Raw genomic sequence first — 12995 nt, forward strand, 5'->3', positions numbered from 1 at the left:
GAATTAAAATTCACTTGAAGTTTCAGTTCCAAGTAAGGATCGATATTGGTGTCTGGATTTTTAAAAGATAAAATAAACAGTTTAACTTAAAGTTACGAAATGAATCATTTTTCCTTGAATTTCCAAATCAAGACCTCAAAATAAGTCAAAGAGCAGGTCGATGATTTATTAAAAACATATTTTATTACGGTAAAATAATCTTTATTCTTGACATGTGACATATTTCAAAATTAATTTATACAGTGTAGAAATTGATCAAGAAATCCGAATTAATTTAATTATCAGAAAAAAATATATAAGATTTCTTGAAGATTGTTATTTTATGACATTAAAATTATTATGTCTGGATATCTCTGGGGTGTAGCGCATCTTGTGAATGATCCCTCTAATGAGTTACTGGAGGTAATTCAAAGGCGACTATTTAAAATCGATATAAGTCAACCCCCTGGTGATAATGTTGAGAAAAAACCAACCGAAACTACTGTTCCTTTACCAACACCAAGGCGAAAGGAGACCGCCATTGACACGTCCGATTTTGAAAGTAATTTAATGGCAATTCGAAACCAAAATTTTCGCTCTCAACATGTTCAAGTTGGTAAAGTGCCCCCAATTAAAAAAGAAAAGTCACTTCAATGCCGTTGCACCCCTCCTACGGCTAGTAAAAGTACAAGCGTTCAAAAAATAAGTCATACGGATCAAAGCTGTGGTTCTCAAAACCTTTTCATCATGAGAGATGGGCACGCCAGTCCACGTACTGAAACAATTTGTCAAGCTCATAGAGAAACATTACTACTTCTTCAACAGTGGACATCTGTTGATTCTAACAGAAAAAAGAAAAGGCGTTATTTAAACGGCCTCGTGAAAACTGTTATGCGCAGTATTGTAAATTATTTTAATGTACAAAAGATTGAACCATTTTCTCAATACCCTTACACAGAAAAAGAAAACATGCAATTATTTAGATGTGCCAGTATTCATAAAACAGATAATAAATCACGAAAGCATTGTTCTTAATTAGTTAATTCAGTGTAGTTAATCATTTCGATATTTGTAAAATACTTGCTTACTATTTGTATATTAGCGAATTGTCATTTTTCGTACATTTTGTTAGGCAACTATTGTGGCATGAGGGTCGACAAGGTGATCTAGGCTAGGTCTAGGTCATCTGCTCAAAGCGGTAGGGGGTAGCTACCATAAAAATGGTCTTATTCGTAGTATTTTTTTACGTTTATCTATTTTATATTTTTGTTTCGCTCGTCTTATGTGGTCACTACAATCAGTAGTGCAAGCTCGATTGGAAATAAATATTAAAAGGCATCTTAAAATAAAGATACTTTGAATACAATGACACAAAGTCTGTATTTTACTAAAATCGCAACAATGTCTCTACGACTCTTTGGCTTTATTTGTTTAAAATGCTTCTGACACATAAAGCGTAATACAAACAAAGCGATCAAAGCTTTTGTACAGATCGTCAGAAACTGTCGCTTGGTATAAAAATCCTTTCTTGGGAAGTGGAAACCAACAAATATGACTTTTGTATCTCGATACATAACACAAAATCTTACAAAATCACGGCGCTAAGATACAGAAATAAAGCAAACATCTTTATGTTATGAAAATTTTGCGCCGACATATAATATGAACGTACGAATACCAGAGGTCTATCACAAATATTTCCGTGAAACTTGCGACGTAATCGTAATATCATCGTCCGCTGCACCAAGCTAATACTGTCCTTAACAAAACGATCTCCAGAATATTTGGGATGAAGTATAACTTATTTACCGCGTTGTTGTTCATTCAAGTTTTCTTTCGTTATTTCGTCTCGAGATTAAAGGCAAATGCAGGAATAGTTTAATGCCACTAAAGTAAATTTAAAAGATGACTCTTACTATTTTTTTTTTAATTATTTAAAGTTGTACGTTTGAGAACTATTATTTAAAAAAAAAAATTGATTCTAGAATAATGTAAGTATCTCATCAAATCTTACACAAACTGACCAAAGGAAAATACACAAGTAATCTTCAGACCAAAATCATAAAATGCGCTACACAGCAATAAAAACAACCGTAAAGTTAAGGATAAGCATGAGTCAAACAAAGCACAAACTCTTAATGAAGCTTTATTAAACGATATAAAATGAAATTATTACATGTAGCTGCTTAAACCTCGGAATAATTGTAAGTTAAAATTTAAAAATAAAGGAGATGTAGGTAGAACATTATCAAATCTGAATAGTAATTTTCAAATAAAGCACTTAAGTAAGTAGAACAAGGCTGCATTAATAGCGATTTCGAGCGAGCGAAAATATTAAACTAAGATATTATACATTAGCAATAACTAATCTAGCCCTCACTTAGACGACAATATTATTACAGGTAGTCCAAAATCTGTACCGTTTATTTTTACGAATATATTTATGTGTTAATTTTTTGGGATCAATAGTTGAATAGATGCATAGTGTATTAAATAATTGACTTAAACGAACCGTTTCGATATATCGATATTTTTACCATAAAATCGATATGGGAAAACTCGAATGACTCAAAGAGTATATAGGTATATACGTAGGTACAAAGTAAACAAGTAATTTTAAACCAAAAAACAATTACCATTTCCTAGCTAATATGCATTTTTGAATATACTCCTAAAGACTATAAGGTGGCAACGTTGATGAAATGAAATATCCTATTTCTGCAAAACGATATTCTTCATAATCTGTTAGCTCTGATTCGTCAGGTTTTGTAATCTATGCTTTGACACAAAATTACAAATCGTTTCGCTTTTTTTACACGTTTGTGTTCGAATCGAAGTTTCATTCCAAATTCTTACACTTTCTATTTGTAGATAAAAGCGAAAATAGCATCAATGGCTTACCGGTTACTAAAGCTGGTTAAGTACGATATATGACTGGACAAAGAGTTAATAAAGTGCTATTTATAAAAGTTTAGAAGTTTTGAATATTAAGTCTTCCAAAACGATGACGCGAATATTAATATTAGGTATTATTTACCTATTTTTTTTAAAGAGAGCAACTGGTGTAGGTGAAATAATTTACGCCATAAATGCCGGTGGACCAGCCCACACAGATATTCATGGTATATATTACGAAAAAGATCCACTACAAGGAAGAGTTGGCACTGCCTCAGATTATGGAAAACAGCTCGTTATGATCCGTCGAGTTAACCCAAAAGATGAAACTCTATACCAAACGGAAAGGTATCATCATAGTACTTTTGGCTATGATATACCTGCAAAAGCAGATGGGGATTATGTGTTAGTGTTAAAGTTTAGTGAGGTGTACTTCAACGCACCTAATATGAAAGTATTTGATGTCGTGTTAAATGGAGACCATACGATTGTGGCTGACTTAGACATATTTGACAAGGTGGGACGTGGTGTGGCTCATGATGAATATGTACCATATACCATTCGAAATGGTAAACTTTATTATAATGAAGAAGAATCAGACATAAGAGGGGGTAAAATAAAAGTAGAATTCATAAAGGGCTACAGGGATAACCCAAAAATCAATGCCCTTTATGTTATGAGAGGGAGCATAGATGAAGTTCCTAAACTTCCTCCATTAGAGTGGCCAGAAAATGACACTGAAGATGTAAAAGAAGAGGTTGAGGAAATAAGTACTAAGTCACGGAGAGCCAGTGGCCCCAAACAACCTGACCCATATGCTATGGAAACATCTGTTCTAATACCAGTGTTTATTACTATGGTTGCTTTTATTCCGTTGTTGTTTTGTTTGTGTAAATTATAATCTTTTCTCAAAGTTAGGACATTATTGTGTGTGTTGTTAGCTCAATCAGTCATAATTTGCACTCTCATATCTCATTGCTGGTGCCTTATGTTATTAGAATTTAACAGTTATTGTTTTTCTTACTTCTTAGAAAGATGTATAAAAATAATAATCTGAACAATGAATAGTTTTGTGATATGTTACAAGTATCTTTATTTTGGTAGCCAGCACAGTCTGGAGTCTATACTGTTAAAAACCTACAGAATGCATTAAACTCACTTTATATCCTTAATTCAACAAAATAAAATATTAGATTCTTACTTTTATAATAATTACTATGTTTTTTCTTGTACCGTTAAAGTTACCAGCAATACCTATACTATTTTTGTATGTCTTCAGTCTTGCTATTTAAAAGTGTTTGCAAAATATTTTACCTGCAAATTATAGTAATAACACACCAAATAGTACAAAATAACTTTAATGTGAATGTTTACTAGTGCCCGTCCCACACCAAATAATGATTCCAAACATTTATTGATGCACAAAATTGTAAATGCACACAAATATGTTATTAAAGAGCCACATGCTGAAATTTTGTACTTATTACCTCTTTTTTTATACACAATACCTTTCATTTAAGATCCTTTAGTAAAAGTAATAACAAAAAATCTAAGTTCCAAATTTATTAGCAGTCTTTGACATAATTAACCTTTATTTTAGTCTTCTGACTAACAACTTGTAAAGTATGGATTTTATTTCTTATGGCATCTTCTGTTAATCATCTTCTGTCTTACTTTTATTTTCTCTTCTTAACTTCAGCTTTTGTGAAAGCTTTACAAGCTTAAGCAATCTGCAAATATTGTGTTTATTTAACAAAAATTACTACAAAAGCCAAGCGTTACAATCTGATTAGAAACAAAATAACATCATTGGAAAAGGATATGCATCATAGTTATTGGTATGAAGACAAACCTTTACACAGCCTTGACTAGATTAAATTACTTTTAACATATTGTTATGTTAGTCTATTTCAGAACTTACGCATTTCCAGTTCCCTGTAATTTTAGTTCACATTCCCCTTTTTGATTCAAAACGAATCCTTTCTTACAGCCAGTATTTGTAGATTCGGATGTTGTAGTCACGTTCTTTTTGTGCGTTGTTACCGCGCTTTCTGTTACATTGTTAATCTCAACTGTAGTTTTTATGATTGTTACATCTGCGATTGTACTCGATGTCTCCGAGATGGACGGTGAAGTCGTGCGTTCGACGAGCACCGTTGTGGCTATTGTAGTTTTATCTCGTATTGAATCTGTTGTCGCGCTTGTACCGTTGGTTGTCGTCGGTTTTGGTGTCGTTCGATTTTGCGGCTTTATTGTCATTTCAGAATAATCATAAGCATAGTCGTAGTCCTGTAATGAAAAGATGTTGCATTAGGTCGATATTTATCTGCATGTAAATTTTAACAACTTATATCAAACTTAGAAATGGAATCTGGAGCTACAAAATTTTGCATTATTATAAATTTTATGTACCGTTAGGACTAATTTACTGATTTTTATTACTTTGTATAATGGTAGGTTGTAGTGTTTTAAGCTGTATAATAAGAACAAATCAAAAAAATTCATAACTTCACTCGTATGTGTTGGGAACCGAAGAAATGAAAAGTAGTAAAAAGGAGTTAAAACCAAAATTACATTTTGAATTTACAATACAGAAAAACCAATAAGAATACAGTTATTGTTTTAAATTAATTACTTCGTAAACCTCTAAAGTTTAAAACTAAAGTCTGGTGATATACACACCCAGAGTCATTTAGCTACCATTAAATGAATCGCAGCGCGCAATACTTAAACCGCAAAAACACGTTTGTTTTATTTACGAACTGTTAAGTATTGAAACAAAAGTTTTAAATCTATACTAACATTATAAAAAGTAAATTATAAAATACCAGGATAATTATTAAAAGAACTCACCACATATTCCTCTTTGCCGCCTTTCATAAGAGCTATGATTTGTACATCCTTAACATCAACTTGAACATTAAATTCGCCTGTTTGCCGCTGATCGTATGAAATTGATTTAACATGACAAGCCAATAAAAGGTAGTATATAAGAAAAGTATATTTCGCACTCATTTTTGTGTAAAAATGTTAGTATACACGGACTAGCGGAAATGTAACGGGTTGATGTTCGTTGTAATCGAGTCTGGCGAATGAGGCGGACTGGCCGCGGCATCGCGGACGCTCTGCGCGCTTCAAGATACCAAGTTATTTCCAACAACTTAACAGTTATTTCAAGTAACCGTGGGAAGGTCGATAGCCTCCGTTAGTGCACTGCGTCCTCACGTTGCGTAAGGATCGTAAATGATTTTTACTTTACGTATTTAAACCTCTTATATTCTATTCAGCCCTTAATACATTTTTAATAAACAAAAAAATCTTTGTCAACACTAATATTAAATTGGCATACCAATAGTTTGAGATAAGTACATCCAGGCCCTGGTCTAGCTGAGGCTCCAAAATTCTATTTTAATATCCAACTATGTGCGCATCATGCCTTTGGGTAAAGTATAGGCTCTTTAATTGATTTACTGTCTTTATCACTAATTATATTTTAATTTAGCCTCTATTTTATTTTATAGATAGTATGTATTTTTAACTATGATATTTCAAATAGAAACTTGCTAAAATGCTTGATAATTTACAAATTTCTGTTAACGGTCCCGTTAAAGCACGGTAAAGTTGCACTGTAATAATTTGCATGATAATGAAATGATTATTAGCCTAAAGCTGTAACGAACAACTTCTTTGTATAAACATATGATAGGAAATTCAAAACATGATCCTTTATCAAATTGCAAAAACACGAAAGAAACCCAAGATCTGTATACTGCATTATATACTAGCAACTGCCTGAACTATGCCTCTAGGCGCAAATTTTGATCCGAGAATGGTTTACATTATACCCTTATCGTACGAAACATGTTTCCGGATATTGAGGATATTCTTAAGATATATACGAGGATTCTGTATTACTAAAAAGAAACTAGTATTAAAGATTTGCAATAACGATACGAAGAATTGCCTGTAATTACGAATTTAAGGTAGTTTTATTGTAATGTAATAAATATTTTCTTAACCATGTTTACTTTTCGGAACTTCGCTTGGCTTGGTTGCACTTTTGCAGGGCGCTTTTTGTCGTCTGAGACGAAATAATAACACATTAAACATAAATAAACACACACAAAGCAGGAATTAACATGCTTTATTATTTTCGAAGGACGCTAAAATGAAATAAAAAATGCAACTGATTAAAGCGGTAACTTTTCTTACAATTATCACCAATGATTGGAAATTAAAAAACGGAATTTATCTGTCATCTGTCACTGTCTAAAATTGAGTGATGCAGTAGCTGGTAATTCTGGATTTCATATTTACAAAATAAAACCGTATCCATTTTGTTATTGTTTACGTTTATCGAAGCTGTTGCGAAAACTAACATGTCTCATTTCTTCTGTTACTTATAGCTCTCGAATAATCGTAGAGACTTATAAGGCTCAAAATGATTAAGTTCTGGAAAAGCGCAGGTAAGGCAAATAACTTATTTTAATTAAAGTTTGACGTGAACACCAATTACAATCATTACATTGTATTTTCAGCAAAAGGTAAAACTGGATGCCCTGTGCGACCTCCAGAGCAAAAGGACTCGAATAATGTGCAACTCAAAACTCCTATAAACTTAGAAATAGGAGTCAATGTAGAAGGTAACATTTACTAAACTGTAAGTCACTTATTATTCTTTCAATATTACTAAACTGTTATATTGTCCAATTACAGATTTAGCAAATGTATTCGAGAAAAAATCGAAATTATCTTTGAATATACATGACATACTGACTGAAAAAAAAGCCATAAAACATTTTATTTCATTTATGGAAGCAATCGGAAAACTCGAATTGATTAAATGTTGGTTAGAGTTAGATAAATTTGAGAGCAATATCCATAAAGGACTCAGTGAAGCAGAAAATGAAAATAATATTGAAAATATGAATAATTGTGAATGTGAATGCAATAAACTTCCAAACGATTATAAGGAAATGATGTCACAAACAGTTAGTTTATCAAGAAGTACTAGTAGTTTAAGCCATTATAAATCTGACATAAGTAAAAATTCACTCGGTTATTGTTACGAATCTGAAGATACTTTGGAAACATGTATAACATGTGGAAAATTAATTAATGTAACAGAAGAAGCAGTTAAATTGTTTAAAAAATATATAGCACTTGAGGCCCCGCATAAATTAGATCTTCCTGATAATGTTAGGAAATGTGTTATATCTAACATATGTCAACCTGGAGGAATGATTAAAAAAGACTGTTTTAAGCCAGTACAGGACACTTTGTTCTTGATAATACAAAACACTTATATTGATGATTTTTTAATCAGTCCTTATTATATTAAGGCCCAAATAGATATATTGACTGCTGGTTCAATTAGTCTTCAAGATATATTGTATAATGAGACTATATTATTTTATTTTACTGAATATCTCGAACAAGAATCATGCACTATATTTTTGGAATTCATAATGGCTGTGATGCACTTCAGAGAGAATTTAATTAATAATAATTCAGCCAACATTGACCAGACACAAGGAGATGCAATAGTCCTCTATGACAAATATTTTTCATTACAAGCAACAAATCCCATTGGCTTCCCTACAGAAATTAGATTACAAGTTGAAAGTGATATATGCAGAGAAGGTGGCCCACTGCCCACATGCTTTGATTTACCTTATAAAATAATATTTAAAACATTAACCAATTACGGAAAACTGTTTCTTGGCTCAGAGTTATATTATAATTATCTTTCTGAAATGATTAATTCAGTAGATCATTTATGGAATTCAAAATTTAAATCTCATTCAGATTGTAGTAGTGAATTTAGTATAAGTACTCAAAATACTCTTCTTGCTATGGGTGACCCTTTCTACAGGAAAAAACGTAATCACTCTGTACCTGATATGACGATAGATTCAAATCAATTGTATAACGCTGATTTATTGTGGCAAAGGAAGAAGCATGATGGATTAATTCTTGGAAGAATCAACAGTCTTGGTAGATTTGAATCTAAATTTGAACCAGATCCAGATAAGAAACAGAAATCTGTCTTAAAGAAAATGGTAAGTCGTTTTGTACCAACCAATTCAGGAGTTGAAGAGGAAATGGCGTGGCAAGTCGCACATATGATAGTTAAGGATATTACCGATTTAACAATGGCACCACCTGAAAATGACCATGATGTCTAAATGTGATATAAACTTGTTAAAATTCTTTGTAAATTGTATATAAAATTATATTAAATACTCAATTATTTAGTGATTTTCTCGAATGTATGCTGGATTACAATAAGATATAATTTATTTGTTTAACAAAATGTCACACAAACATTAAGCTCCGCAATATTACCTCTTCATTTGACCCACGCGATTTTTTGGTTTTAGCTGGATTACCACTATAGTTTTCTTAGTTAATAAAATATACAGAAAACAAGTTTGCTTGTTTGACTATATCAACATCCAGTCTGTGTCTAAAGAGTAGTAAATTATATAAAAATAAATTAAAACTAGCAGAAAAATATGTAGGAGTTTAAGAGCAATATTGGTATAAAATAAACAAATGATATTTTTTAATTACCTTTACTGTCAAAAGATTTCACTTATGTTATTTTTATAAAACAATAATACATAAAAATGATGAAACAATAAAATGTATATTTAACAAAAACAATATAGTGCTATAAATATAAATGGCCTGGTTACAGCAGTCTGCTATTACAATTGATTCTATCAGAAAACTTAAAGACTAACAAAATGACACTTAGCCATGAAAAGATGTATCTTTAGTTTATCTTTTGCCTACTGGGCCTAAATAAGTTTATTGCACAATAGAAATCTAAATTATTCAAATACAAAATTGGTGTATAATCATTATTAATCCACCAAAAGTATTGGTAACATGCATCACTGCAAAGGAACTTATTGTCATATCTTATATGGTGCAGAAAAATTATATTAAAATTTTTGGTTTTTTCAACCAAAATGATTGACTGAACTGTTGAATATGTGAAGGCAGATTGCTTATCTTAATATGCTTATGAAAATAGTTGTAATTAAAAAATAATAATATACCACAATATTTTAACTGGTAGAACATAAATAAAAAATCATTATTCACACTATTATAAAAATTGATGTATTAACATATCATAAATATTTCAGTAAACACACATCAGTATTTGCATAATATTATTACTCACTAAAAATGGTTAAGTGCTCCATTATTGCATCATAAATATTATAATTGTAAACATATCAAATACGCAGTCTTAAGAAATCCCTTAATATATAAGAATCATTTTAAAATAATCACTTTCAATTACATAGTAGCATAATTATTTATTCCGGGTGGTAAAGGTGATAGTTGCATTCGAGGAGGTTCTGAACCCAAGAGAGGTGATAGTTCATCAGGCAAATTTAATTCTTTATGTATGGATGAAAATGTAGGTCTGTATTTTTTACCATTTGTATTCCACCTTCGGTAAACCAAAGCATTAAGCAAAGCTTGCATTGGATTCATCAAAGCCTGTAGAATAATAATGTTTTAATAAAAACATTAATATTTAAATCCAAGAGTTCACCAATAAATTTGCTTACCATTATATACCAGACAGAGATGATTATTTTCACTGGCATATTAAACCACATTGTCCATATCATTATACCATTCACAAGGTTAGGTAACCAGCACACATAAAAGACAGCATTGATAAGAAAAAACTTCAATTTTAAAGTGTCTACAACCCTTCGCTCTTTGCTTGTAAACTGAAATAATATAAAGATAATATTCTGCACTCAGATAAATCTAATGCATTAATCTTGTATTCATAATATATTATAAATGTCTGAGACAATTTCCTGTTTATTAATTGACATTTAGTTGACTCTGTTTCCAAGAACTTAGCGAAACACATTATAATGATTAAATTACATGAGTATACCTGAGCAAGTGGTAGTGCCACAGTCATCTCCACTTCTTTACCAGCCAATATGTATAATACAGGGTTGACTATCATGACCATTGCTATAGGAACGTAAGTTGCACAGTAATTTGGTAGAATTCTTAAAAAAGCACTTGTAACTGTTTTTAAATTATGACACCTGAAAAAGTTAAAATAACATTTAGTACATTCATCTGAGAAAAATTACTACTAATGACTTACTAAAAGCTACAAAACATTTTGATGTACCTATAAACAGACAAACACTTATAAAAGATTTATATTAATTGTGAAAAACACATCCATTGTATTTGTTTTATTTTTTAATTATTCCAACCATCACCTAGAACAGTATAAGTATAAGACAGATTTCTATTCTGGCCTTCTACACAATTTAAATGTGTTTAGAAAAACTACTTACATTGCATTAGGAATGTAGAGAATAGATAGACCAATACCAGTAGTTGCTGCAGGCACACCCCAAGCAATAGAATGATAAAGTGTTGGATGAGAATCCCGCCCTTTGATTGTTCGTAATGTATCAATAGCATAAAATAGAGTCCAAAACCAAGTTGCTGTATAAAAGTATTGAGTCCATGCCTACAAACCAAAATCACCTTTCAAGTATATTTTGTGGTAGTATATCGACAGGTGAAAGGCTATTTGTTTCAACCAGCATTTTAGGCGATATTGACTTATATATATATTCAGATTCAGTGAATTAGTCTGTGTCAGATCAGAGAACTTTTGTGGCACTTGAAACAATAAAAATGTAGGTGTCGTTTTTAAGTAGCCCCGTATGGAGCGCCAAAAAATCAGCAGTTATTAATAGCCAATGGATTGAATTAAGTATGAAGAATTATAGTAATTTTAATCTAGAACAGGCCTAAAAATCTTTCAATTGAAATTATTTTCAGGATTTCCTTTTGTTTTTTTTTTTCTAAAAATGAAAACTAAATGAGTCTCCTGAACATAGAACTTAATGGCACTTAAAATAAATAGCCTTTTACCCATCAACATGTATATGAGATAAAAATTTAAAACTTACAGAAGTAATGCTGCAGAATAAGACACTTATTTCATCATCAGGTAAAGGCATAATACTTTTATATCTTAACCAAAGTGATGAGCGCACAAGAACTCCTGAAATTAAAATTTAATTCTATTTAACTGGACTCATAGCAACACATGTTAAACTTATTAACAATTATGTTAGCTTAGCTAAAATAAATTATATTAAATTACATTGCAAAAGATTATTTTTTGAACTTGAATATAGTGGCAAAGCATTAATAAAGTACTATTAATAGTGTGAAAGTAACATAGTATTGTGTACCACCCATCATAACTTATTTAACATGTAAAGTAAAGTATTTTTTAATTACCCAATGATGCCATCAAATCAGCAACAGCTAGCCAAATTATGATATTTCTTGCTCGAGATGTTGTCATATTTCGAATCCCATCTAAATGACTGGATGTTTTACATGGAAAAATCTAAAATATATGTTTATGAAATTACTTTTATGCTATAAGAAATAGACATATAAAGTAACAATTAAAATTACCTGATAAATCGACCCTAATATACCTATTGTAGAAGATACTAAGCACACAATATTGTAAGATTCAGTGTTAAATTCATCCATGATTCTAATTGCCAAATCCTCTTTACTCCCAGTATGATGACAGCAGAAAGTTTGAATAGTAGGATCAGACATCTTGCTTTTTTTTATATTTTACAAGCTTTGTTTGTAAACTATACTGTGTTTCTGCGGTGAAATATTGGGTATCTTTGATACCATTGACCTTAATATTAAAAACTGGTTTACAAAATATGCAGTTTCCTTTGTAGTGTAAATAAGGAATTAACAAACTGTTATTATTACAAGAACGAAGTATATAAGGACACCATGTTATACTAAATACATATTTTTACAAGTTATTTAAATGAAAAGCACCTATAGACAAATTAAATTAAATAAATTCAAACCATCACGTAAATATTTTGAATTATAAAAATCAAAGACAAATAATAAACAGATGATGACAAAAGTTGGTATTGCCAGAACATTGCTACCGGTTCCTTATTTTTACGTCAAAAATATTTCAAATGAAAGCTTAGCTATATGAATGTAAATAACAATTATATAACAACAATTTATAATAAAATGGCGTTAGG

General features: G+C 30.9%; 5 protein-coding genes across 5 annotated transcripts; 3 read left to right on the forward strand and 2 right to left on the reverse strand.

The window, feature by feature from the left end:
* The first annotated feature begins 229 nt into the window (after nucleotides 1-229).
* LOC106109255 lies at nucleotides 230-1022 on the forward strand. The gene has a single exon (XM_013290670.1). The coding sequence runs from the start codon at nucleotides 340-342 to the stop codon at nucleotides 1012-1014; it is 675 nt and encodes a 224-aa protein (XP_013146124.1). The 5' UTR covers nucleotides 230-339; the 3' UTR covers nucleotides 1015-1022.
* Nucleotides 1023-2755: 1733 nt separating this feature from the next.
* LOC106109382 (malectin-A) lies at nucleotides 2756-4355 on the forward strand. Its single transcript, XM_013290861.1, has one exon. It carries the CDS (start codon nucleotides 2984-2986, stop codon nucleotides 3773-3775), a length of 792 nt encoding a protein of 263 aa, XP_013146315.1. The 5' UTR covers nucleotides 2756-2983; the 3' UTR covers nucleotides 3776-4355.
* On the reverse strand, nucleotides 4217-6012 carry LOC106109383. Its single transcript, XM_013290862.1, has 3 exons — nucleotides 5728-6012; nucleotides 4796-5163; nucleotides 4217-4604 (listed from the first exon to the last, which is right to left on the reverse strand). The coding sequence occupies exons 1-3, from the start codon at nucleotides 5887-5889 to the stop codon at nucleotides 4529-4531; spliced, it is 606 nt and encodes a 201-aa protein (XP_013146316.1). The 5' UTR covers nucleotides 5890-6012; the 3' UTR covers nucleotides 4217-4528.
* A 1114-nt stretch (nucleotides 6013-7126) lies between these two features.
* Nucleotides 7127-9307, forward strand: LOC106109381 (A-kinase anchor protein 10, mitochondrial). The gene is made up of 3 exons (XM_013290860.1): nucleotides 7127-7340; nucleotides 7413-7517; nucleotides 7591-9307. Exons 1-3 carry the CDS (start codon nucleotides 7316-7318, stop codon nucleotides 9060-9062), a joined length of 1602 nt encoding a protein of 533 aa, XP_013146314.1. The 5' UTR covers nucleotides 7127-7315; the 3' UTR covers nucleotides 9063-9307.
* Nucleotides 9308-9500: 193 nt separating this feature from the next.
* Nucleotides 9501-12804, reverse strand: LOC106109428 (G-protein coupled receptor 143-like). Its single transcript, XM_013290930.1, has 7 exons — nucleotides 12382-12804; nucleotides 12199-12310; nucleotides 11862-11956; nucleotides 11235-11413; nucleotides 10814-10973; nucleotides 10470-10637; nucleotides 9501-10398 (listed from the first exon to the last, which is right to left on the reverse strand). Exons 1-7 carry the CDS (start codon nucleotides 12532-12534, stop codon nucleotides 10192-10194), a joined length of 1074 nt encoding a protein of 357 aa, XP_013146384.1. The 5' UTR covers nucleotides 12535-12804; the 3' UTR covers nucleotides 9501-10191.
* Nucleotides 12805-12995: the final 191 nt, after the last annotated feature.

The sequence above is a fragment of the Papilio polytes genome, unplaced genomic scaffold (assembly GCF_000836215.1).
Source record: "Papilio polytes unplaced genomic scaffold, Ppol_1.0 DF821289.1, whole genome shotgun sequence".
Taxonomy (NCBI): domain Eukaryota; kingdom Metazoa; phylum Arthropoda; class Insecta; order Lepidoptera; family Papilionidae; genus Papilio; species Papilio polytes.